This window comes from Abrus precatorius, unplaced genomic scaffold (assembly GCF_003935025.1).
Source record: "Abrus precatorius isolate BTA unplaced genomic scaffold, Abrus_2018 Scaffold11, whole genome shotgun sequence".
NCBI lineage: Eukaryota > Viridiplantae > Streptophyta > Magnoliopsida > Fabales > Fabaceae > Abrus > Abrus precatorius.
In genome coordinates this window covers 17,283,222-17,310,437 of record NW_020874303.1, presented here as the reverse complement: position 1 = coordinate 17,310,437, position 27,216 = coordinate 17,283,222, and the positions used below count along the sequence as shown (strand labels likewise).

The 27,216-nt window shown below is 29.7% G+C and overlaps 3 protein-coding genes across 6 annotated transcripts; 2 read left to right on the top strand and 1 right to left on the bottom strand.

Moving 5' to 3' along the window:
- Positions 1–1,773: 1,773 nt before the first annotated feature.
- On the bottom strand, positions 1,774–5,376 carry LOC113855344 (protein DYAD-like). 3 transcript variants are annotated; one of them, XM_027486953.1, is made up of 8 exons: positions 5,289–5,376; positions 4,064–4,411; positions 3,597–3,980; positions 3,451–3,508; positions 3,289–3,372; positions 2,665–2,957; positions 2,446–2,554; positions 1,774–2,360 (listed from the first exon to the last, which is right to left on the bottom strand). In XM_027486953.1, the coding sequence occupies exons 2-8, from the start codon at positions 4,336–4,338 to the stop codon at positions 2,253–2,255; spliced, it is 1,311 nt and encodes a 436-aa protein (XP_027342754.1). In that variant the 5' UTR covers positions 4,339–4,411; positions 5,289–5,376; the 3' UTR covers positions 1,774–2,252. The 3 variants fall into 3 exon arrangements, with proteins under 3 accessions (XP_027342754.1, XP_027342755.1, XP_027342753.1); XM_027486954.1 differs by having other exon boundaries at positions 1,879–2,360; positions 4,064–4,340; positions 5,289–5,348; XM_027486952.1 differs by having other exon boundaries at positions 1,879–2,360; positions 4,064–4,340; positions 5,154–5,345.
- Positions 5,377–8,762: 3,386 nt separating this feature from the next.
- On the top strand, positions 8,763–10,903 carry LOC113855718 (zinc finger BED domain-containing protein RICESLEEPER 2-like). The gene is made up of 3 exons (XM_027487347.1): positions 8,763–9,378; positions 9,425–10,761; positions 10,859–10,903. The coding sequence occupies exons 1-3, from the start codon at positions 8,763–8,765 to the stop codon at positions 10,901–10,903; spliced, it is 1,998 nt and encodes a 665-aa protein (XP_027343148.1).
- A 3,027-nt stretch (positions 10,904–13,930) lies between these two features.
- On the top strand, positions 13,931–25,973 carry LOC113855146 (E3 ubiquitin-protein ligase CHFR). 2 transcript variants are annotated; one of them, XM_027486648.1, is made up of 15 exons: positions 13,931–14,032; positions 14,763–14,913; positions 15,302–15,399; positions 16,071–16,132; positions 16,230–16,321; positions 16,424–16,547; positions 18,030–18,116; positions 21,939–22,029; positions 22,679–22,786; positions 23,025–23,125; positions 23,360–23,425; positions 23,511–23,598; positions 24,012–24,072; positions 25,015–25,078; positions 25,696–25,973. In XM_027486648.1, exons 1-15 carry the CDS (start codon positions 13,972–13,974, stop codon positions 25,825–25,827), a joined length of 1,386 nt encoding a protein of 461 aa, XP_027342449.1. In that variant the 5' UTR covers positions 13,931–13,971; the 3' UTR covers positions 25,828–25,973. The 2 variants fall into 2 exon arrangements, 1 of the variants encoding a protein (XP_027342449.1); XR_003502832.1 differs by having other exon boundaries at positions 13,953–14,032; positions 24,012–24,137; positions 25,696–25,744.
- The last annotated feature ends 1,243 nt before the right edge of the window (positions 25,974–27,216 follow it).

The following is a 27,216-nucleotide window of genomic DNA, read 5'->3' as shown; positions in this document are numbered from 1 at the left end:
TCATCTCTGTCATTATCCCTTCGCTATTCATATGTTTAAAACTTCAAACAAAGGGGCACATAAAATATCTTTTTTTTTTCCTACCACTTGCGATATTGTGCATTTTTATGTGAATGTTCTTTTTTGAAGAGAAAGAAAGAAAAAGAAAAACTTATATAATATATAGCTATATAAAGTTTTTAAATAAGATCTTAAGTGAATAGAGTTTCAAAATTTTCTTAATTTTATATTTTTAATTTTTTAATCTGAAAATTTGTATATTAATCTCTCTTCTCCTCTTTTACTTTTAAAATCTTTTTCTTCTTCCTTCACATTCTTAGACAATTTGCCTCCGCTGTCAGGTATTCATAATTCTAGATAACAATAATAATTATAATTTATTTATGATCCATCCTTAAAAGACGAGATCTGTGAATAATTTACGATTTTTTTAATAAAATATTTGCAAGTTTTAAAAATATGAAATAGACGTGAGTAAAGCAGAATTCAGTTCCCCTCATCAACTGGGTAACGAATAGCGTCATGCATTAGTAATTTAAGTATAAAAATAATGAATAAATAAATAAAACTTTAAATATTCGCAAAATTTGTCAAGAGATCCTCTGTTAGAAATTTTATTTTTAATTGTTAATATCAAGGATACATATTATTTATAGTATTTATATTTGTTATTTATAAATACTATAAATAACAAATATAAATAAAGAAAGATAGAACACTCAAATAGAAAAGGTTCAATAAAGAAAGAGCACCAACTCTAAAATAGTTTAGTTCGCAGTAATTTGTCGTTATTGATTTGGTTAACCCACTTCTTAAAATTAAATTGCAATTCTACAAAAGAGAGCTAATAATCAAATCACGTGGAGTACGGAATAGACACTGCTCATAATCTATCTTTATATGCAGGTTATGTTTATATTATAATTTATATAAATGCATTCTACCTTTATGCATGTTTATCCTTTCATGCTCATGTTTGGCATACAGGAGCAGAATTAATCTTGGGACCCGAACAAGCAATTTTCAATTACTGACAACTAAGATTATTTATTTAGAAAAGGTTCAACGAGATTCAACAATGGCAACTCTGCAATGTTCTTTGTTTTGCATGTCGAATAGTAAGATCCCTAACTTTTGAATTGTTAAATCCTTTCAAAGTTCGAAGTAATTTCAACTTATTTTCACCAGAAAGAACGAATTATGGGGAGTACACTATTTCAAACAGGATTTAGTACGACGAAGAAAATAATTTTATATTCTAATCAAATTACGTGAATAGCCCTCAACAAGACACGAGAAAACAAAAGGATTCCAGCATCCTTCAACACTCAATAGAGTTTGGATATTTCCATATTTAATAATTTTTTAAAATAATAATTTATGCCGTAAATTTAGTAATAATATTTATTAAATTAAAAACAACTTATGAAAGTAATAAATTATTTAAACTCTTCCAAATAACCCTTTAAATCATGATATTTCAGTCAAAGTGAATAAAATACTATAATCACTGTACTCCTTGAAACTGATTTCTTCGGTAGAAAAAACTAACAATTTCATTTTTGTCGACACTTCTTTTCCTATATAACGAAGGTAACTCTTCAGATCTTATATCGTTTAGAAATGTTGTAAATTTTAATAGTAAAAACATTACACATTTTTACAACTTGGAGATTGTGAAGGATTGAGTAGCTATAGGGAAGTCACATCGTCATAACACCTGAATAATGAAATTAAAACACTGGGGTGGGGAAGTGACATAATACATAATCACAAGTTACATACATCATACATATAATCCAGAAGATCCGATGAACTATAATGTAGGAATTCTATATATTAAAAGATCCACCTTATCCCCAAAATAAGATTACGTATATATTTTAAAAAGTCACTTAGCTAACAAGTTAACAAGGGCAAAACCTACCAGAAGAGCTATCTATCATAAGGATCTTCATTTTACCACAAAACTAGAAAACTGCCACTTATAATAATGTCGTACCAATGACCAAACGACCTACCTCAACCATAACCAACTGTAACGTAAAAGGCCAGGGGAAAACATCAACAATTTGCAGCTCACTGTGAGAGAGACTCAGAAGCAGCTTCCATTAATTTAGTGGTTGGAAAAGGATTCCACTTTACAGTTAGATTGTTAATTCTGTACAATATCTAAACCCTACACTCTTTAAGAGTAACAAAGGAAAACCTCGACAGATGATGGTTAGAATCATCAAATTAGGCTTCATATTTCAAAGTAGAGTGTACTTCATTGCCAGCATGCGATATACAGTATTTGACAACTCCAATAACTGCTGCTCCAGCTTATCCTTCCATGTAAATAATTCCACGAACATTTCCTGTGAGGAAACTATTCTACAATGAGTATTAAGCTGCAAAATATTAAAATCTAGAAATATTACAGTCAAGGTTTGAAACAATCACCTGACACAACATCAATGAGTTGCCAAGGTCTGACTTTGAATTAACAGTTGTAGAAGAAACAGGGGTCACATTAGGTTGATGTTCCTTTGGCACCAACTCCAGCAAATCACTATAATCATGATAAAAAAAATGAGGGGGCTACTGAAATAACAAAATCAGCATTTTCCTCTGAAAGGGAGCATGGAAGAGTTTTAAAGAATAAAATTTGCTGTGCATTACATCTTCATGTTAATCAGTTCATTGTGCGGCTGAGTTGGTATGGTTGAGTTCAGATTTTGGAATACAGCCTCTTGCGGAACATTAAGCAGCTCAGAATTCCCAAACCAAGGTGCAAATCCATTTCCTTGAATATTGAATAAGTTGGTGGTTTCTGGCCAATACTCCCATCTTACTGAAGGATGACTTAAAGTGGGGTGTTCTCTCAATGTTTGCACATCACTCAATTTATTTGTTATTTCCGTTAGCTGTTGCTCAACTTTAGTTCTCCAAATCAGAGTGTCTTCATGCATGCCCTGTCAATATGTAAAGCTACAGTAAGCCAGAGATCATTATCATGGTCAGATTAACCAACCAAAAGAAAACACATTCAACATAATATGAATCCCATTGAGGCCTTGTTTAAAAGTTACATAATATATAGTTTTATTAGAGCTCACTTTCAAAAGTCACTATTTTTAGCATCTAAGAAAAACACTACAACAGTTTTTTCATCTGAAAATTTCAAATAATTATTATAATTTTTTAAACATATCTTTAAAGCAATTTTTCATTTTAAAAAATAAGCACAAGGAACAAGCCCTATATTCTTAAAGAGAAAAAAATGTGGAAATATACTGCTTAGACCTGTACAGCCTTCAAAGAAGTCATAATCTCAGTTACACGCTGCTCAGTCATAGTTTTCCAATTCACAAAACTTTTCTGTCTCTCCTGTCAACAGATATCAAATATAGAAGTTCATAAAGTGCTAAAAGAGACAGCAAACCATTGAATTACTAAATTATTCACCTCCATCAGACACATTTCACTTTTCTCTTGCTTCCTGCCAATGAGCTCTTGCATATCTCTGCCATGCAAATTAACTTGTTAAAATTAAACATACAATAGTAACCATACAAAATTATTTTAAAATTTTGAGTTTCCAGGTTCAATACTTTTTCATTTGGGCCATTTCTATTCGAAGCACTTTCAGTTCACCAATAGAATCAGTATTCTGAGAAGGGACACTGCCTCCCCTCGATGTAGATGGTGGTATCCAGTAAGGGTCTTGCACCCCAGCCTCCTGGCGAACCTTATCCAAATTAGCACACTCCAACCAATACTCCATGATTCCATTGGTGTTGAACCATCGTCGAAACCGCTCAGCTCCTCCAGGTGCCACTTTACCATCAATGTGCTTCAGTAAGTGGTCTAACAGTCCAGTATCACCAATGTGCTTACGAGCAGCCATTCTTAGTGCAGGTCGGGTAATTGGATTTTGAAAAGTTGCACCTTCACCCTTTAAGACCTCCCACATGCGTTGTTCAGCCAACTTATACCTATATTACATTACTGTCTCAAGTTAATACAAGTAAAAAGACAGTTACAAGTAACAACAGAAAGTATATCATATATTATTTACCTCTCAGCCGACCATCTGTCTCTGCTTTCATGCTTCTTTGTTTTAGGCTTGGCACTACTTAGCCTTTCACATATATCTGCTTTAATCTCTCTAAGACGATTAAGGCTAAGGCGTTTTCTTTTCTTAAATTTTGGCATGAAGATGTGTTCAGCTTTAATGATTTTTTCTTTATCTTTTGATTCCTCTACCTTAGGAATACTTGATGAAAGTTCATTTCCACATTCCTCATGCTGACCAATGGACATGACTTCATGACAAACACCCAAATGACCCATCCCTGCAGAATGCAGATCAGTCACACTCTTTGGTGCTCTGTTGGTCTCACACAACTTCTGTACATTCAATCAGCTGCATTACAAAGCATTAAAATAAAATAAAATAAAAAATTAAATATTCCAAAAAAATATGAATCCAACATTTGCATCATGGCAGTATCATTTAAAAGATAACGAAAAAAATCAACCGAAACGCTTAGAGCAATGGCACTACCTTTATGAGTCATGCCATATTATATCCAATGTAACACAGTAAACCATACATTGCAATTACAAAAGTATAATTTGACCAACTATTTAGTATGAAGCTGAAAAGGAAATACAGGATTGAAATACAATTTAACTTTAGGAGTATAGACATATTCATGTTGGATATAACATAATGAATATTATTTAATTTCAGGATCATTCAATATATATTCCTACAAGGCAGATCATTCAATTTAATTAATTGTTTGATATAAAATTTTTGCCTGGCACCTATTGAAGTAAATTGATGCCCCAAAAGTCAAGTTTCTCATACAAAAGCAAGTTTCTCCACCAGAGTGTGGAGGAGAAAGAGAAGTAATGACATAAAGGAGTGTCCAAATAGCTTCTCTTCAATAGTTGCATTACATTACATATTCAAAAGGGAAAATAGGTAAATAACCCCATGATAATCAAACTTTAACAATAAAATCAAACAGTAAAAGATAGAACAAATAAAAAATAACCAAGCTCAAAAATAGTTTTAAAAAGTTTAATTCAATTGAACAAAAACACGTTAGATTAATAGCATAAAACCATAGCAAACCCCAATTCTAACAGGAGATTACAAATCATCGGATTCAGAGACAATGAGCGCGAATCGGCGATTGAGAGAGCAATGAAGAGGAAACCTAATGAATGAAGGTGAATTGTGCGATTAGGAAAGGAATGAAGAGAAGAGAAGAAGAAGAAAAAGGGGTTACAGTGACGAAACGAAGAGAGGAAGTGGCCGACACAGTGCGAGGAAACCAAACAGCGACTTTGTGAAGCTAACGTTGCTTGCAACGAAACGCATTACTTTCTTTTCTCACTTTTTTAAATACTAAAACACTAAACCCTAACCGCCAAAACCCACAAAATCCTCCAATCATCAAACATCATTCGAATTCTTAACCATAATAATCATTTTTTTAATCAAAATACCACCCATACCTTCTTCTTTTTTTCAAAAGTCCCTTTCCCTTTTCTCGTTCTGTGTTTTTCTTTCTTTAAGAAAAATATTTTTTAAATATTATACTCAGTATTCAAATTTGTAACTTTAAAAGTTATTTAGACAATAAACAATTTGAGATGGGTCAATGGGTATAAAAAATTCTTTAAATAAAATAATTATTTGTATAAAAAAAAATCTACAACAACAGTTATAGGAGATAATAGAAGGTAAGAGACAAAAGAAAAATATAAATGATATGTTAATGTGGAAGTGTGATGGTAATAAACACTACAAGTGACAAATAAAGAAGTGCAAGTTATGAATAATGGACAATTTGAGATGGATCAATGGGTATAAATAATTTCTTTGATAAGGTAATTATTTATATGAGAAGAGGATTTACAACAACAGTTGTGAGAAACTGTTGAAGGTAAGAGGCTGAGAAAAAATGTAAATGACATGTTGATATGGAAGTGTGATAGTAATAAAGACTCCTTGTGGCTATATTTATAATTACTTCAGGTAATGGTATTCGTGTGGAAGTGTGTCTAGTCCAAGCATTACACAGAATTTGGAAGATTAGTACACTAAGAAAAGTAGTGTTATTCGTGTTTGTTGTCTAATGCAATTTCAATACTGGGAAATTTAACCAAACACAGATTAATGATTTCTTCAGAAGTTTTTGTGTTGTGTGATACTAATTATGAGGATGTACTACACATTTTTTTTGCATTGTAATACTTTTATGAGTCTGGGGTATATGGTGTTTGAATGGTTTGATATTAGTATGTATTTACTTGAAAATTTGCATGAGACATTACTGAATATGTGTGAAATTTCATGTGAAAAAATAAATGAAAGGGAGTTGTAATAGCATGATTTGCAGTAATATGGACAAACTGTCTTTAGAGGAATAATATCATCTTTGATAACAGTGTAGTAGATGTTAATGAAATGTTTGATTCTATTAAATATTGTTATTGAAAGTGACTCGCATTCTTAGAAGTAGGGATGGAAACAGGCTAGTCCACTTGACAGGGGCCTATGGCCTGTCCTGGTTTAGGCCTGACCTTTTTAATAAACAAACCAAGTTCAGACTTTTTTTAAGGTCTGTTTAAGTAAATAAGTCAGGTCAGAGCTATTTATAAAATCTGTTAGGCCTGATAGGCAGGCCTGTATAAATATATATATATATTATATAATTTAAAAATAAAGCTGTTAAAATATATTTAAATAATAAAGTTATTTAATAATATATTTTTTATATTCTTAATTCTATTATTATTAAATTAATATATTATGTTATAATTTTATTTATTTATAATTATAATAAACAGAAATTATATTCTATTAAAAATTAAAAATATTTATATATCATTACACTTTTTAAATAATAATTTATTTAATAATAAATTATTATATTTGTTATACTTAAACAAGTTAAAAAATAGTTGTCTTTGATCAGGAATAAGATACAATCAAAATTAAATAATAAAATTATATTAACATATTTTTTATACTCTTAATTTTATTATTATTAATTTTATTATTTAATTATTATGTTATAATTCATTTTATTTATAAAAAATAGAAATTGCTTAAATATGAATTATATTTTATTTGAAAGTAAAATTTTATAAAAAATAAAAAAAATAAAATAAAAAACTTATTATAATATATATTTATATATATAATCAGACCATGTAACAAATAATATAAATGATATAATTATAAATAAATTATATAATAATATATATTTTTGTTACTTGCACGTGTTTTCATTAAATTATTAGTTAATTTATTAATTTATATGTAATATATAAGTATATGTTTTAATTTACTATATCACAGTATCAGTAATATTTTTTATATTACATTAATATTATAGTGTAGTTAATTTTACGTTTATTTATTAATTTAAAATAATAAATTAATAAAATAAATAAAATTAAATATTTTGTAATTATTTTTTTAATTTAATAGTTATTATTATTGTCATTATATATATATATATATATATATATATATATATATCTTAAGATAAAAATTTAAAAATATAATTTATTTTAATTTAAATATAAATTTTAATATATGCTCATATGTTATTTTTCTCAATCTATGAATTTTATAATATAAATATTTTTTATTTACATTTTTTATAATGACGATATTTATTTACTTTTAAAATATAATAATTTTTTTAGTTGATTTAACAAATTTTGTAAGTGTTATTTTTTGTTATTAATTTTATGTGTTTACTGTGATTTTATTTATTGAATATAAGATGTCTTTATACGAACAAAATATAATTATCATAAAAAATAATTAAAATATTTAATAATTTTATAAAATTAAATTGAGAAAAATAAAAATATAAAAATTTTATAATATAAAAATATTTATAATTAATGCTCAAACAATATTTTAAAAATTATTTATAAAATTGTATAAAAATTATTATAATTATTTAATAATTATCAATAACACAAATAAAAATTTGAATATATGTAAATTAATTTGATAATAAAATAATTATATTTTTTTAATATTATTTAATAACAACAATCATTATAAATTTTTAATATTATACAAATTTTATTTTATTTTATTATCTTTTCTTAAGCAATTTTATTGGTATAAAATCTATAATAAAAAATTACATTGATTGTATTCACTACATCACAAACCTAATATAACCACATACCTCTGAACCAAAGCTGCTATAGTTGTTTGTCTTCTTCCTCAGATCTCGTCGTTGCTCACCTTCATTCGTTGTTTATCTTCATCTTCTTTCTTTGATCTCGTTGCTGTCCACCTCTATTTGCTATTCATCACTGTTTATCTTTTTCTTCTGTTTGTCACTTCCATTTGTATTTCCTCCTCCATTGCTGTATCTAGCTCCACATTCGCCTTCACCACAGGTCACTTGCTTTCAGCATAATACTTTGCAAATATTTTTAGTTTGATGAATGGCATAATCTCTTAAAATGTGATTATTGATTGTTTATAGTATATTTTGTTGGTGGTTTGCTATTATTAGAAGTGATAGTATCAATTTTTGATAGTCAGTTATGATTTAAAATTCTAATTGCATTGATATTTGCTTCAATTTGTTTGGATGTGCAAGATTAATGGTTTCTTGCAATTTCTTGCAAATGTATGTATTGAAAAGTGATTTGATTAGTTGCTTTTTTTTTTAATCTTACTTTGCTTTTATTTTTCCTTTATGTTATAGGTTTACTTAATGTCTTCTCCACTTGAGGGTAATGAGGCAATGTCATCTAGCACTCGCCCTCCAAGTAATCTTAATGTACAAGCACTAACATCTTCAAGCCAACTTCAAGACAATAGTGATAAAAGTAAAGATCAAAATGATGAGAATTGTGTTATTAAGAGGAAGAGGCAGAAGACATCAGCTGTTTGGAATGATTTTATTGAGACTGAAATCTCTGGAGGAGTAACAAAAGCTATTTGCAAATATTGTAAGAGTCATTTTTCTCACAGTGGGAAGGTAGCTAGCACTAGTCATATGAAGAGACATGCAGAGAATTGCTTGCAAAAAAGATTACACATAGCCTCACAAAAGAAGCAGCCCACCATTCCATTTCAACCCTCCAACTTAGGAGTCAATCCTTTTGTGACACCTGATGTGAGATATTCAAATGAGAAGATGAGAGAAATAATTGCAACAACAATCATGGTGCACGAGTACCCTTTCAACATTGTTGAGGATGAAGTTTGGATATGGGGCTTCCAATATGCAAATCCTGAATTTAGCAAAGTGTCTTGCAAAATAGCTAGAAGTGATTGCATAAAAATTTATGAGGCAAAGAAGAAAAACTTGAAGCTTTTGTTGAAAGGTGTGAACAAAATCAGCTTAACTCACAGGTCATTTCATTGATGCAGGGTGGAATCTTCAAAAGAGGGTCCTCAGTTTTGTGAAAGTGCCTGCTCCTAGACGCGGAATAGATGTAGCAGATGCTATTTTCAAGTGTCTCAAAGTTTGGAGGATTGAAGACAAAGTATTTTTTGTGTCTGTTGATAATGCTTCCTACAATGATTCATGCTTGAGGAATCTTAAGGACAACTTATCACTCGATAATAAGTTAGTCCTTGATGGAAAATTGTTTCATGTCAGATGTTGCGCTCATATTCTAAATCTATTGGTCCATGATGGACTTGGTAGAATAAAGGATATCATTCACAATATTCGGGAGAGTGTCAAGTATATTAATTACAACGATTCAAGGTTGAAGGTATTTTGTGATATTGTTGAGCAGAAGCACTTGAAAGAAAAAAAGCTCATCCTTGACTGTCCAACGAGATGGAATTCAACTTTCAAAATGTTGTCAACTGCCTTAAAGTTTAAAATTGTTTTTCCAACTTATAAAGAAAAAGAGCCACACTATACTTATGAACCATCTCAAGAAGATTGGGAAAAAGTTGAGAAAGTTTGTCAACTCTTAAAGGTTTTTAATTTGGCCACTCATGTCATTTCTGGTAGTGATTATCCAACTGCAAATTTATATCTTCCTGAAGTTTGGAGGGTTGATAAAGCAGCTGAGGATGAAGACTACTTTATGAGAGAAATGGTAGCAGTAATGAAAGTTAAATTTGATAAATATTGGGGGGAATGCAATCTACTAATGGCTATTGCAAGTGTTTTGGATCCTAGATGCAATTTTTATGTTGTCAATTATTGTTTTTCATTGATATATAAACCTGAATATGTGGCTAAAGAGAATGTGGATATGGTGATGACTTCATTGGAGATGCTTTATGAAGAGTATTTTGAATTGAGCAAGAAAGAGGCATCTGCTAGCATTAGTGGTGAAGTTGATAATAGTGGCAACAACTCTTCCTTCAATGTCCCTAGTTCTGGCTTATTTACTGGATTTGAGCAAATTATGAGTATTGTTCGTGAAAAGCAAGCAATTCCTCCAATGAAATCTGAGCTAGAAGTTTATCTTGAGGAGGGTCTTTGTATTCCTGATTCTAATTCCAACTCTTTTAGTGCTTTGGAATGGTGGAAAAATAATAGCTTGAAGTATAAGATTCTATCAGAGATGGCTGCTGACATTCTTACTATTCCGATTTCAATAGTTGCATTAGAGTCCACATTTAGTGCTAGAGGAAGAGTAATTGATGAATTTCATTCAAGATTGAATGAAGAATCCATTGCAGCACTCATTTGTGGTGGAGATTGGCTTCGCAACAAGTATAATTTGAAGAAAATACAAAAGGTATCAATTTTATATATTAAAATGTAAATTTATCCTTATATTTGTTAAATTATGTCATGATATAATAATATGAGTAATTTCTTTTATTTTTTTCAAGGTACTTGAGTTTCAAGAAGAAGATGAGATCATTTTGAAGATTTGATGTTAATTTATTGGATATTGCAATAAATTTAATGTTATTAGATTGTTGTTATTGATTGTAAAACTTTGTTACATTGTTAAACTTTATTTGGATTGATGCACTTAATTTTTATTCTTGTTTTATTATAATCTATAGTTACTTTGAATATAAAGGTAAATTATTATATTTGTTTGAACAAGCTAAAGAGCAGTAAAGTCTTCGAAAAAGATTAGAACGCATTTAAAATTAAAGAAATTAATATTTAAAAATAAAATAATAATATTATATTAATTTATTTTTATATTCTTAATTTTATTATTATTAATATTTAATTATTATATTAATATATTATATTATAATTTTTTATTTATAATAAATAAAAATTATATTATATTCGAAACTAAAAATATTTATACACGATTACGCGTGTTTAAAAAATAAATTTATTTAATCATAAATTATTATATTTATTATATTTAAACAAGCTGAAAAAAAAAATAAGATACGGTCAAAACTAAACGAATTAAAATTTAAAAATAAAAATATTAACATTCTTTTAATAAATTTTTTATATTTTTAATTTTATTATTATTAATATTTAATTATTATATTAATATATTATGTTATAATTTTTTAAATTTATAATAAATAGAAATTGCTTAAATATAAATTATACTTTATTCGAAAGTAAAAATTTATAAAAAATGATAAGAAAATAAAATAAAAAATTTATTATGATATATATATATATATATAATCAGACTATGTAGCAAATAATATAAATAATATAATTATAAATAAATTATATAATAATATATTTTTTTGTAACTTGCAGGTGTTTTAATTAAATTATTAGTTAATTTATCAATTTATATGTAATATATAAATATATGTTTTAATTTATTGTATCAGTAATATCTTCTATGTTACATTAATATTATAATGTAGTTAATTTTATGTTTATTATTTAATTTAAAATAACAAATCAATGAAACAGATAAATTTAAATATTTTATAATTATTTTTTAATTTAATAGTTATTATTATTGTCATTATATATATATATATATATATATATATTTCATTAAGTTTAAATTTATTTATTTTTTAAAACATAAGAATTTTTTTTAATTGATTCAACAAATTGTGTGAATATTATTTTTTTATTAATTTATATGTTCATTATAAATTTATTTGTTTAATATAAGATATCTTTAAACAAACAAAATATGTTTCTAAAATAAAACTAAAATTTTTACTATTTATATAATATTTAAAAAATAAATCAAGAAAAATATAAATATGAATTTTATTAATATAAAATATTTTATAATTAATACTTAAATAATATTTTAAAAATTATTTATAAAATTATATAAATATTATTATAATTATTTAATAATTATTAATAACATAGATAAAAATTAGAAAAATATATAAATTATTTTTTTATTAACAGTTTTTGTTAACAGGCTTCAAGTCAGGTCAAACCACTTAAACAGACAGATCAGCCCTAAAATAAAGCCTGTAACAGGTAACAGGTTAGGTTTAGGCCTAATAATTATGTTACAGGCTAGACTTGTTTAAAGTAGAATCTGGCCTGACCAAATCTGTTTCCATCCCTACTTAGAAGTGACGAGCGGTGGAACTTTTGGAAAGTTAAATTGCGTATGTAAATTACATTAATAATCTTTTGACATATATTATTAATTTCTTTGGATATTTTAATCTTTTGACATATATTATTAATTTCCTTGAATTAAAGTATCCATTGTACTCGTATTTTATTTTTAATAAAATATTGATGCTTAAAAAAAAAAAGTTATTCTTATAAATTTTTAATATAATTTTTATTAAATTTTTAACAAATACTTGAAATATAGTTGTTAATAAAATTTAAAAGAATAAGTTAAAACCTACAATGCAATAATATATAATAAAATTAATAGTTTAATATATTTATTAAAAAATGTTAATAATATATTTTTTGTTAAATTTATAAAAAAATTTGAGTTTATTTATTTTTTACTCTTAACTAGATGTTTTTCTTTTGTATGTTAGCATTTTTAATAAATTTAATTAATAATAAAATACATATTAGAGACAGTGTATTACTAGAATTCTTCCTCTATTAAATTATGTCATGAGTTATCTATAATTAAATTACCTTAGTCAAATATTTTTTGCATGATATCACTTCAAATTCTTCAAGCAATTGTATTGTTTATCTTAATTTTTTTTAATTTTATAAGGTTATTTATGGAATTAATTTTATGTATTTTAAAAAAATATTTTTAAAATATTTATTTTTAAAATAATTGATATTAATTTTAATATTTGAATTTATTTGATATTATGTTTATTGGTTTTTTAAATAAATTCTATCCGCCTATGAGTACAGTTGCATATATATACAACTTTCTTTTCTTGAACATTTATCTTTGCATTTCTTTTACATTTTTTATACTCTTTGACAGTGAGGAAACAACTTCGTTTTATAAATAGAACTGTTCTTAGACATATTTTAATATATTTTAATGTTAAATTATATTGATACAATTATTAAATTATGCATATTAAATTAAAAGAAATTAAATGTTTGTATGCATCTAATTTTATTACTAATATATATTTATATTTTAAAAAAATATTATAATTAAATTATATAAAAGTTGTAAAATTGAGTACGATAGTTAAAATTTAATATATAATTAAGTTATAAAAAAGAATTTAAAAGTATGTTTAATTTCTGTTTTAAAAATAATTTTCTATTTTTAAAATTAAATTCTAATACAAAATTGTATTAGAATTATATTAAAATTTATTTAAAAAAGAACTGTTTGCAAAACAGAAATCAAACATATTTTTATTTTTAAATTAAATTCTTTTAATTTGATAAATATAATATATTTTTTAAATAAAAGTAAATATCAACGGACTAAACATCGGGTGGATACCTAATACCCACACCAACACGGTGACAGGACGACATCATGCACGCTTTGCAACACTATAAATAATAAACCCTTACTCAAGTTCAACACTTGAACACCTGTTCCCCTCAGAAAAACAGAAGGCCTTTCTCATCAATGGAGGAAAGAGGAGAATGCTCTGCTTCCAAACCCTCAGATGAAATCTGGGCCAAGCTTGGTAATCATCGTTCTTCTTCAATTTCCTTTTGGGTATCCATAATCATACCAATTTATTACAGATACCAATTCAAGTTTCAAACTTGGGGCAATCCATGTTTTCAATTCTCCCCCTTCCATGCCGCTTGTGGGATTTCATTTTCATTGTTCAAATTTTAAATGGAAGCAGAAGTAGGGTATTTTTTTTTTTTTTTTGTGTGTGGCTGGAATGCCCAAGCCCCCATTTTGTAGAATGTGTAAGGTTCCATTTTTTTAACATTGTCATTGTAAGTTGCTCGAAATTCATTTTATGCTACGTTCCCGCGGTTTTGGGCTTTGGTTGATTAAAAGGTGTTGTTGCCTTCACAATGACAAGAACTTTGTAGGTTTGCATAGAGAAGGAGTTGGGATTGTGTTTCTGTTGAGTTGAAGTGGATGAGAGGGAATAGAGAGGCTAGTGATACAGCTTATTGTTCTATTGGTTTGTACATTTCATGTTGGTTATTGAGGATGTAAATTGAACGCATTTTACAAGCATAGTTCCTTCAACTGATAGGGTCAGTACGGTGTTTCCTAAATAATAAGATTGCAAAATACAGGGATGAGTTTTCTTTGAAAAATTTTAAATAACATAACTGATTTGATCATTTTCATCCCAATTTCAAGGGTTACCAACAATTGGAGAGATAGATTTAGTTTGATGTTTGAAACTTCCTTGAGGTTCTTATTTTGGTCAAGCTATTTCCTTGCAGTTCCATCAGACTCGAGATATTCAGACGTGGAAATAAGGTCAGATGAAAAAGTAATATCTTCGGAGATATCAGCTACTTCTAATGACAAACATAGCTGGTGCAAAATAGTTAGGAATTCTGACTTATGTTCTGCCACAATGGAAAACAAGAGGTAAAGTCATGACTGCGTAATAATATTCAAGTAATTAAGTAAATCATGCTCCCTCTTAGCCAAGACAAATATTTGTGTTTATTAGATATTATTAATTTAAGAAGAACAGGGAACTGTTATTTTTAAAACTAGAAAATGCAATCTATATGGCCTTCTCACCCACCAGTTTTTTATATTATTGGACAAATATCATTCAAAATTGCAGTTGAAGTGGATAAATTTCTTGATTATTGTCAGTAGGAATAATCATATTAGTAAAATCAGTTCTCTGCTTTGCTATGGTTGAAATCACTGTATCTTTCCGGAAGGGTCTTTATCCTTTCATTTGCATACTTTACTCCAATTTTAATTTTTCTTTTTTTGGGTGTTTTATGCATTCATATTGTAGTCCAAATACAGTACTTGTTGATGGGGCTGAGTTATGCAGTGATGACACCATTATCATTAAGGATGGAAGTAAAATTATCCCAGGTCCTGATAGAGAAGGTCAGAGTCTTCTAATATTTTTGGCAGTGCAACAATATCTATTACCAATTACATATGATGAATAGAAAATTGTAAATTTTTGTTTGCATATCTATCATTCAGTTGTTGTGGTTCTATAAAGTAGTTTTGCTGTTGGGCTACTGTCAATCCATTGATTTGTTTCAAGCAAAATTTATTCCAAATTTTCTTTGGGTTGAGTTACATGTTATACTGTTTTCTTTAATAAAATTCAACTTGGTTTTGCAAAGTGGTAATAATAATTGTTCAGTGTGTCAAATAGCCAAGTCATTAGAGGGTTTCAGCATAAAAAATAGGTGATTGATTGTCATCATGTTGCCTTGTACAGTCCATGGGCATAAATTATAGCATAGTAATTTGTGCCTGTTTTAATCCTGACCAAGTTGTGTTCAAGCAAGTGCGAATTACATGTCTCAGTAGTGTTTCTGCTTTCATCTCGTTAAATTGTATTTGGCAGTATTAAATTTCAATTATGGTTGATTAACATGATTTTTGGGTCTTTGGAATAAATAGTGAATATCATTATTGTGGTCTTGGACAAAACAAAATTTATATGCTAATTATTTAGTTTTATATGCTATTTTTCAAATATTTCTAAGCTGGTTATGAATTACTTTAATTCTATCTTTCTCTCTCTCTCTTCATGGCGCTAGGATTGTTCAGCTACATATTTCATATCATGTCCAGTCCAGAAACCTGCCAGAGGCAGCTAAAGGTTGACAGCCTCTAATTTGTTCTGCATCCTTAATATCTTCTTCAATACTCTTTTTATCTGTAGCAATGCTGATGACTTGACTGTGTTTCTTTTCCAGATATGTGTAAATGTCGAGCATGCAAAGTGTTGCATTTGCTTAAACATATGGCATGATGTTGTTACTGTGGCTCCATGCCTTCATAATTTTTGGTATGGGTAACATTTTCTCTCTCTCTCTCTCTCTCTCTCTTTAATATTGTAGTTCTGTTTCAGTTCATTGACTTTTGCCAGAATTGCTACGTGGCATTACAGCAATGGTTGCTTCTCAGAGTGGCTTAGGAGGTCAAAGGAAAAACGTCCATCTGTCCTTTGTCCTCAATGCAGAGCAGTTGTTCAATTTGTTGGGAAAAACCACTTTCTGCGTACTATTGCAGAGGTAATTGTATGCTGAAGCATTTCTTAGAGATTTAGCTGAATTGTAGATGATAGGTAGTCAAGTGTGTTTATTGTTTGGTTGTAGACCTTGTGGTGTCCTCCACTCATGGGTAGTTGAAAAGTTGGAGGAAAACGACTATGTTGGGAATGGGTTAGAGTATTGTTTCATACATAAGACAGTTTAAGCCTTATTCTCTTTCACAATTCCTAGGATGAGCTGTCCAAAATATTGTTTTCTAAAGTTACTACTTGCTTATATTTGTTAACAGACTTGTAAAATACTACCTCCAGTTCAATTTATAAGAAAGAACTACCAATATTTTTTTGTTCTATATAAAAGAAACGAAAATAATTTTTTAGATACATTAATTGTGAAGTTCTTTGTATACCTTTATTTATTGTAAGTTTGTATTAACAAGGTACCCACCCTTTATCCATAAAAGTGGATATATTCTTTCATTTAAGATATATCCACTAATTTGGCCATTTAATATTATATGTATTTCTGCAATAGAGGATAAATTTACAACATATAACTATTTTTTATTGGTTTTGATGAATAAGATACCTGCTTTTTATAAATAGGACCAGAAGTAGTACTAATGAAGCAGGGAATTTTGTTTATTTATTTAGTTTTGGGGTGGGTAGAACAATGGAACATGAGCATCAGTGGTATTTTCTCTGCCATGATCTTCAAATTTTTCTTAATTGCAGTGGAAGTCCACAGCTCTGGGGGCTCAATAGCCCTCAGCTCTTATTGTGGGGTCAATCCATAAGGGGGGAGGCACTTGTTCTGATTAAAGTATATTAATTTTATGTCTGATATAAGATATTTGTATCTCTAAAATCTTTATCCGGTGAGTGACTAGTCTTTATCATACATCTCCTTGTTTTGTTTTTTTTGCCTTGACACAATAGAAAGTCTAGAGTTTTGCATGTGTAATATCTTCCCAGCTCTTAATGTGTGGGTCCATGATGAAGGAAGGGAACTTGTTTGGATTCAAATGTGTTCTCAGTCATTTTGATCTCTAAAAGCTTAAGCTTCTACTATTGACTTGTCTTTATCATAGAGAGAAACTTCACACACATTTCTAAATATTTATGAGTGGGTTCCTTGTGATGACTAATAACAAATTCTTGAATAAACTCAATCTAATTTAATCAAAGGAATGTAGGCATCATTTATTATTGACATCAAGAATAGCATCTAGGAATGATAATTAATACTTTTGATGAACATAAAGTTCATTCTTATGAAGGTTCTCTTTCACTTTGTTGTCAAACCTCTAATTTGTTTGATCTATTGATTTTCTTCTCTTTTTTTTTCTTGGTAGTTTGTCTAAACTATTTCATTGAAAAATGAAAAAAAAAATGTTTTCTTGATATTGCCCAATGATGTGGATTATCCATGTGGTTGATTTGCTTGGTGTAGCAAGGCTTTGTTGTCTCCACTCATTATTTTTTTCTATATATATTTTTTTAGGATATGCTAAGGGCTGATTCTTCCCTACAGCGCTCTGATGATGAAATTGTGCTTTTAAATGCTTATGCATCAGTACGATCAAACCTTGTAAGTAAGATGATTCTTTTAATGGTCAGAATTTATTTTCCTCTAAATCATTATGCAATTTGTGTCCATCTTTACTGAAATTTCAGATATACACACACGTAATTCTATGATCATTTATGTTAGATTTCAAATGATTTAGGCATTCACAAATATGTAATTTGATAGTAGATAGGTTAAAATAATCATTTGATTCCTATAGCTAACACTCATTCATAGATTGGTCCCTATGCCCAAAAACACTAATTTTTGGTCTCTATAGTATTTAACTTTACATATTGGTCCCTGTTGTTTGTTCCTGTTATGACACTATGAGTTGAAGCTGATTTGTCTAATGAAATCCCTAGTGGCGCTGAAAAGTGACAACCAAGATAAATGATTCAACCACCTTTAAACCCATTGAAACCTTAATATGTTGTCTTCTTGTTGCCCGCTTCCCATCATTATCATTTGACTATTACAATGCAAATTTGGATGATGGTGAAGATAAGCCGCGGTGGGAGATTTTGGTCTGAAATAGCAACAAGCGAAATGAAAATCAGTCAAAGGGGCTGGAACGATGCATGCTGTGAATGTGGAGGTAGGGTGAGAGTGTATACATCATGGAGTTCCCAGAATCGTGGTCGTAGGTTCCTGAGGTGTCCAAACTATAGGGTATGCAGGATTATGAAAAGCAATGTGCATTACAAAGGTGTTCTGAGATTTGGTTTTCATGGTTATTGATTTGAGTTATAGTGTGTTGATACAGGAGTCATGGAGTTGTGGTTTTTTTTATTGGATGGATGAGGCAACGTCTGAACGTACAAAGGAGATCATTGAGGGGCAACGAAAACTCTTGGTAGATCTGAGAAATAGAGTTTGGTTTTACAATCTGTTAGTGTGGAGCTCATGGGGGTTGATAATTGCTATTATGGTCACCATATATGCAAAAAATGTAAATCATGTTGAGTAAGAGTAAGAGAGGCTGGTTTGCTGATGAAAAGAGTAGATACATGGAATTTTTTATTTTGATTTGAAAATGTGATGAGACGATGCCGTTTGGTTTGAGAAAATATTTTCATTTTTTTGGAAACTATTTTCATTTTCATGTTTTTTGAAAACAGAAAACATGCTTTAGTGTTGTTTTCTATCTTTAGAAAATGAAAATAATAAAATGTGTTTGGTCTCTTTTTCAATAAATTAAAAGTTTATATAATATTTTTATATAAAGTAATTAAAAAATTGAATTTATAATTTTATTAAAGAATATTTTTTAATAAAAAATTTAAAAATATGCTAGTCCCTGGATCCTAAGAACTCTGCTCGTCACAACTGGATCCAACCACATAATATACAACAACACTCATCACAATTGGAATTCAAAGCTTGTACCACGAAGGCTCAGAGCTATGGGAGAGCAATGGAAACTTGCGGCAAAAACCCACCATATATAGCCTCCATCATGCCACCTTGCAGCAATAAAATGTTGCAAGGAAGAAGACACAAATATTCATTGGTGGATGAAAGGTGTAATAGGAAGAGAAAGACAATGCTTGCTCCAAGTCGCCAGATGTTGCAGAGACACTAGAAATGAGAAAGGATTCTTACAATTGAAGAAAAACAAAGTGTTAAATATTATAATTATGCCACTTTGTTTTTTACTTTTTCATTTTCAAAATGTAGTACTGAAAGCACACAAAACACCATTTTCTTATTTTCATTTCAGGCCTGTTTTAAAAATTAATTTCATAAAAATGTTTTTTAAAATATAACCAACTTTGTTTTAATTTTCATTTAAAATGAAAATAGGTAAAACATGTAGAACTTTTATGTTTTGAAGAATGACATTTACAATTTGGTCAATGCTTTAGCTTTAATTTATTGCACTATAACTATACATAATTGTTAAAGAATTCAAAAAGATTTGATGATAATGATAGAAACTTTAGGAGAATCATCTCATAAAAGCTTTATAAACTTCCATACTTCCCATGTGAGACTCAAATTCTATACTTTACAATTGAATCTTAACATTCCACCTCACTCCACAGCCCTAATCCATGTGGGCTAGTTGTATAAATATAGTCCCTTGACTAGTCTCAAACATCGACTACAAGGTTGCATCACCACTTGCAACTCTCATTTGGAATTGAGAGACATGGTGGAAGACTCTAATACTAATTGACAAGAATCTTTAAAAGTTAGTCGTTATAACTAGAGAGTTCAAGGCTTTATAAATCTCACACGAGAATCATATACTTTAATGTGAGACTGAAGGTTCATACCTTGCAATTGGATCCTAACATATAGGTTCGTGAATAACTTAATGACCAAATGTAAACAAGAGGGAGTTAAATGATTGACATGTTGCAATAAAAGTAGCATCCAATTACAACAACAATAATACACTACAAAAACATAGCAAAGTGAATAAAATATTTCAAAAGTGATCCACAAAAGTTGTGCAAAGCACTTGGGGCAATAAGCAATTCATACAAAATGATCCCTGTTTACAAAACCGTTCCCAAAATGAAAACTTAATTTGTTAGAGGTTTAGCTACTCCATTCCATTTCTTCATGTCTTTGGTGTAGAACCCTGATCTGGTTGTAAGTTTTGCACATCCTTGGTGCACAATGTTCTGCAATTGCTAAGTTGTGACAGTAGGATTTCCTCGTTATAATTTTTTTTGTTGGCTCATGGATTTGCAATTTGGGCCAAAGATTAGTTTGTTTTTGGTGTTGATGTTGAAGCTTGCAAAGTGACAATGCCTGCAATAGATCAAATCAGGTTATTCTTGTTTTTATAGTAGATTGAGTCACAATTGGTTGAAAAGATGGTTTACATGCAATCACACTTGCGGCACATCCACTCAATCTTGGTTGGAGAAAGCACCCTTAGTTTGCTAAGAAGAAATTGCACCCTTGGTTGGTTGAGATGATGCACTCTTAGTTTGGTTGGAGAAAGATGTGTTGCCCTTTTGCCTTTACCTTTGTTCTTAGCAGTTGCTTGTCCTTTTTCTTTCCCCTTTTGTTGTAGCAAGGGGTGGAGGTAGAAATGCAATATTTTGGCAAGTCTTCATATTGTGGCCATACATGCTACACTTGCTACAAATGATTGAAGTGTTCATTCTCTTCAATTTGTGTGGTTTAATGGTTTATCCTTCTCCACTCTAAGAAGCTTCTCCTCCCTGCCAGCAACTGGTGTCCTATCTTGTGGAGGCAAGATTGTAGGTAATTCAGTTAGGTGCCACATCTATTCTCCATTTATGGGATGGATGGTAGGGGCATAACATGCTTCATAGTGTCTGTGTAATCCTGTACAAAACTGATAGAATAAATTGCTGCAACTACCTTCCTGCATAAAGGAGAAGTTAGGATAATAGAATCAGTATTATTGTACACAACATCATGAAATTGAGTACTTGCAAGTTGCGAGGAAGGCCAGTTAGATCCCAAAACATGCATGTGCAACTTTTTTCTTCCAAGTCCACTTGGAATGTCTTAGGATAGCTCTATACCTCATATTTGTCCTTTAACTCTTATAACAGACCACTTATTTGAAAATAAAATTGTCATGTTTTAATATTTTTTTATAAAATCAAGAAAATCTACTAACTTCAACTAATTTTATTGGTTTGTGTAATAAAATATCCTTTCCTTTGTCATGCAATTTCATTGAAAGTGAGTTAGATTATGATTAAACTCATTTGGCAGATTCTTTTGTTTAATCAGAGAACATCTATTGTTATCTCTCTTTTCTTGGAATTTTAGATCTTGCATCACAGTTTTATTTTTTAATTTTGTGTTTATGTTCTTTTGCCCTTTTTTCTGTGAATTTACTATTAGGTCATTGGATCTGGAAAGAGGAATCGAAAGAGGGCCTACACACCACTGGATAATCAAACTGATGGCACAGACCATCAGTGTGCACAGTGTGGTAATAACTACAATTATGTCAGATCTGGAACAAGTCCCTAAGAGAATACAATTTATGTAGCACAATATTTTCCTCCCACAATCTCCGTAGTTTGCGGTGCTAATTATTCATGGCATCAATTATCAGTCATTATCCATAAGAATATGATGTTTATATTCTGTGCTGGCCTTCATAAAAGAGATCTTTATGCTTTTCCTTTTGTGCCATGCATGGGCCTGTAATTCGTTCTTTAAGTTTAGTAACCAAATGCACTAGTAATGTCATTAATGTGCACTTATCATCAATGAATCATAAAAGTAATTCAAAATACATAGGAATTGAATGCTCAAGAATGTGGAAGGCATATTTTGTTTTTTGAACAGAATAGTGCTTATGATACTGAAGCTTCTCTCTTTGAAATGGCTTATTGAACAGATATGTTATTGATTTACTTTTTCTGTCTTTCTTTTTTGCCTTGTCCCTAGACCTGAAATGGATTTGAATCTATCTGTTTGCATACTCCCTATTCGAGATTGTGATTATGCTCTTTGATTTTCTTGACAATATGCATCACATGTCATAGAACAAAAGAGAAAAAATAGTCAAATTTGCGTCTTTTGTCTTTATTTCTTTGTCTCATCGAGTTAACTATGTCACTTATGATTTTTAGTTACTGAAGTTAGTGGGTTCTGTTGCAATCAAAACACTGTTCATCTTCAATGTCAAGCATGTGGAGGAATGATGCCTTCCCGTACTGGTTTTGGTGTTCCTCAATATTGTAAGTTGTCAAGTCTGATTTAGCCAATTGCACAGTCAAACTTTTGTTTTTGTTTTTTGATGAATGGCTTTTGATTTGGATTAAGATAATTCATGCTAGCTTGTAGCATTGTGGTCCTTCTAGGTTATTCAAATTTGTGCTGGTGAACTGGAATATTTTATTTATTTTTTTTGTCGAGAGGTTTAGTTTACACATTCATTCATGATGTCAGATAATTCATGTTTTTCTTTTATTATAGGTTCAGGATGTGATAGGCCTTTTTGTGGAACTTACTGGCATGCTCTTGGGGTAACTGGAAATGGCTCTTACCCTGTTTGCTCCCAAGAGACTCTCAGACCTGTACGAACTATCGTTCATTATAATTGTTTAACTTTAATGATAGTTTCTTTCTGTGTAATTATTATTGTGCCATTACAGGGTGGATGTTTTTATCAATTTCCATCATCCAGTTCACCGTGCAACCCAACCTTTTCCTGTTTGGCTCTTTTCTGCCAAGCATACTAAAGGCTGTTGATATGATATAATGGTAACTTACGCACAACCTTTGTTTGCCTTTTCCCCCTTTCTTTGCAGGTCTCAGAACATTCTATCTCAAGAATTCCATTGGTAGCACATGAAAAGAATCTGCATGAACAGAATGTATGGGCTTTCTGATTCTATATTTTTATTATTTTTGGTTGTTTTAGCTGATTATTTATTACTATGACCATCATTTATGGTTTAGATCACTGATAGTTGCATTAGACAAATGGGGAGGACATTGCAGGATGTTATTTCAGAGTGGATAGCAAAGCTGGACAACAAAGAAATTGGTAAAGTGATAAATTTCCCTGCTCTGTAATGGTTAATGAGAGGCATTTTTCTGAGTTTTTAAGGGTACATTTGACTTGTTTTCTATTTTCATTTTCAGTTGATAAATATTTACAAAAAGTGTTGCCCTACTTTCACTTTGTTCCATGTTTTGTTATTTTGTAAAAGAAATGCCAAAAACAAGATGGTATTTTTGAATTTATTGAAAATATATCAACGGAAATTGAAAAAAACAAAACAAACATACTGTAATATTTCTGTTTTACATTAGCTTGCTATGCACAATGCAAATTTTCAATCTAGTGGTGGATTTAGCAAATTATTGTTTTTGTCAAGTTTTTCATTGTTGTAAATTGATCTGAAATGCAGCATCAACAGATCTTGACTTACACAGGTCTCCTTTTTCTCTTGGCAGATACAGCGCGAATGATGCTAAATCATGCTGAGAATATTACTGCTGGGACTTTTTTATGCTGGTAAGCATTGTCCTGAATCATGGAAAGCTAAAGTGGAATTATCTAATTCAGTCCCGGACTTTTGAGTAATTCCAATTTCCAATTGTAGGTTTAAAGTATTGTGTCAGATGATAGCTTCATGAAAATTTTTTAAGTGGATGCATCTATAATCCAATTACTGCTGTAAACTAATGGAATGATAATTGAAAGTAGCAATTGAGGCAAGAATACATAGGATGTACAAAGTGTGCTGTTGAAACTCTCCTCTGATCTTATTTTTATTTTGCAAGCTTTTAAGTAAGGAAGTATATTTTATTCTCGCTTACATGTACCACCCCTAATTTGTGTTGTTTTCGATATGCGAGTTCTCAATACATTAAGTAGAAGCGTTATGTTTTGCTTTTTATTCAGAAATTACGAGGAAATACCTTGGGGTTATTTAGTTTGTTGCAATCTTCCATTTGCTTGTGCAGTTTCATCTTTTGAATTTTTACACACAACTGCTTTTAAAATCAGGTTTCCAAATATAATGACCAATCAACTTCTATCGCATCTTCCAAAATACTATTTTAAAACAACTTTTGATTGCAGTATTCAAAAGGTGTTCTATAATCCACGAAACCCAGGTTCACATGAACTAATCTTTACAGTTATACACTGTCAATTTTTTAATGGAATAACATTGGTTTGAATTTAAGGCTGTTATAGCCGTGCATGGCCTTGTAGAGACTGAACATCCCTTCTAGCAATTAATTTGGCATGTATTTTTAATTTGTACAGACACCCATACTCTATTTGTTTAACATTGAAGTGTCATATTCGATGCTGGCTTGACTTATGAATCTATTTGAATGATAAAAACACCTTTATCTGGTTGACAACTGTCTATAGTACAATGGAATTAAGTCTCTGATTGTCATTTCAGCCTTTGCATATTCCTAATGCATTATTGTAATCATGCAGTGATTGTTATCAGAAGTTGGTGTCATTTCTCTTGTACTGGTTTCGCATTTCAATACCCAAATATGTAAGTACCTTCAACTCAAAGCATTATTCTGATAAACTGATTCTAGGTCTACTAAAACTATTTATTGGTTTGGTTTTCTGTACCTCCCTCACTGATCTGTCCTCTTTAGTGTTCACTTGTTACAAATATTAGGCCAAAAAATGGTCGACCAAATAGAATCGGTAGTGTTTTTCTCCTCTGATAATTTATGTTCATGAAAGCAACATAAAATACATGTGCTTAAGAAAAAGAAAATATCTAATGCTATATTTGTTCAGAAGAAGAATGCTAGTAACACTTTTTCAAACACCTTTTGTTATTGGTTGAAATTCGTTAGGGTCTTAGTTTCTATGTATTATGTCGTACTTTTATTTAGGGAGTTTCATATGAATTTCAACTAATGGCAAAGAAAGAATTGGAATTTGGAAAGTGTCTCATTTGGTATGTTTTGCCATGTTGCTTGGTTTCTGAATTTAGTCCTTACAATTTAGTGCATATGAAAAACTGATTGCATCTTTTAAAATATAATTGAACAGAAGATAATTACTGATTTTATTCTTATATGATATTTATTATTAATTTAGTTTGAAATTGGTGTGCAAAATTGACCCTTTTTTGTTTTTATTTATTATTAAAAGCTTCTTCCACCAGATGCATCAGCAAGAGAAGATTGCTGGTATGGATATGCATGTCGAACACAACACCGTAGTGAAGAACATGCTCGTAAAAGGAATCATGTGTGCCGTCCAACCCGAGGCTCCAATGTGTGATTCATGTAAATATTATTAAAAAAAAACAACAAAATGCTTTCTCGGTTAGAGTTTTCCTCTTATTGGTTCCCAATACTTCCAGTATTCAAAGCAATTCAAAATTAAAAGCTGGTTATCTAATTAATAATTTTATCCTAATTTCTTTGACTAAAAATGTTGATTCCCCAAATGATTATAATATAAGAATCGTACATACTATAATTCAATATTCAAAGTAATCATCAATCACTTAAAAATTTTTAAACCAATAATCTGTTTGGTATACAATTAAAATTTAATGGACAAAAATTTAAATGACATATTTTTCAAGGACTGGAATGATGGGGTAAAAATTTGAACTTTTACAAACTTAAACGTAAAACACTTTCCTTTCAAGTAACTCCTTGCATTTGCCTATTTGGTGCAAAAGTTCATATTGTAATCCTTTTTCATGCTACTTTATACGAATCATTAGGTTTTTTCAAGGGGAAAAAAAATTATCTCCTAAAAAATCACAGAATATTTTCCCTAGCAAAATGATAACAGCTATGAATTGGGTGTAACGCACTGGTGCTGTGGATTGGGGAAAGAAAGGCAATGGGAGCTCTCACCAAGATTAAACATCCTATGGTGGCCAATTAATGAAATTGTATTTTCTTTCAGAAACTTGAAATTAGAATTTGAATCCTACATGCCTTAGTTAATTTTTGCCATAAGACGGATTGGATAAAGATTTGTTTTAATAAATTATTCTTAAAAGAGATTTATACAGACGTCACATGACTTACATACTTTTCTTTTCCAGCTTCTGCAGAAATCAAGAAATTCAAGTCTATCAAAATTGTGCACAAACAAAAATATTTCCAATCGGCGACTTTGACATTACATATACAAATATGACTTAATTCAAAATTGTACACAAACAAAGAAATTCAAATCCAGGCAGCTAAATGAATGAGGCCCTAAATTCATTAATGATGACTTTAGCATTACATATATGACTTGATTGAGAAGACATATATAATTGCGAATTAAATAAAAAAAAAACATTTTTATTTTGGTTATTCACTTCTTTTCTTGCTGTGGTCACTCACTTTAGGAAAGAAAATTCTTCATTTTGGATCCGTCTGACTTGTTCCTCATTACTTGAGGCACGCTGATAAATTTTGAACTAGGTTTAGATTTGACTCATTAGTTGTGATTTGACTCAAATAATGATTTAACATAATATGATCCAAATAAATAATGATATAAAAATGTTAAAAAATCAAGCCAGTGAAATCACAAGTTAAATATTGACTTAAATATATATTTTTGACCTCTGTAAAAAATATCTGCATAAGTCAAAATTGTGGGCTTTAAAACTAAAGAAAAATAAAAATAACGGGTGATCTAATTGTTAAGAGTCAA

Excerpts from the sequence above, each read along its gene's own strand:
- LOC113855718 (XM_027487347.1), top strand. The coding sequence starts at position 8,763 with ATGTCTTCTCCACTTGAGGGTAATGAGGCAATGTCATCTAGCACTCGC. Across the intron at positions 9,379-9,424 it reads CTTGAAGCTTTTGTTGAAAG|GGTGGAATCTTCAAAAGAGG; the intron begins GTGTGAACAAAA and ends TCATTGATGCAG. Across the intron at positions 10,762-10,858 it reads ATTTGAAGAAAATACAAAAG|GTACTTGAGTTTCAAGAAGA; the intron begins GTATCAATTTTA and ends ATTTTTTTCAAG.
- LOC113855344 (XM_027486952.1), bottom strand. Across the intron at positions 3,981-4,063 it reads GACAGATGGTCGGCTGAGAG|GTATAAGTTGGCTGAACAAC; the intron begins GTAAATAATATA and ends AATGTAATATAG. Across the intron at positions 3,373-3,450 it reads GTGAAATGTGTCTGATGGAG|GAGAGACAGAAAAGTTTTGT; the intron begins GTGAATAATTTA and ends ATCTGTTGACAG.
- LOC113855146 (XM_027486648.1), top strand. The coding sequence starts at position 13,972 with ATGGAGGAAAGAGGAGAATGCTCTGCTTCCAAACCCTCAGATGAAATC. Across the intron at positions 22,787-23,024 it reads TTTTGGTGTTCCTCAATATT|GTTCAGGATGTGATAGGCCT; the intron begins GTAAGTTGTCAA and ends CTTTTATTATAG. Across the intron at positions 23,599-24,011 it reads GCTGGACAACAAAGAAATTG|ATACAGCGCGAATGATGCTA; the intron begins GTAAAGTGATAA and ends TTCTCTTGGCAG.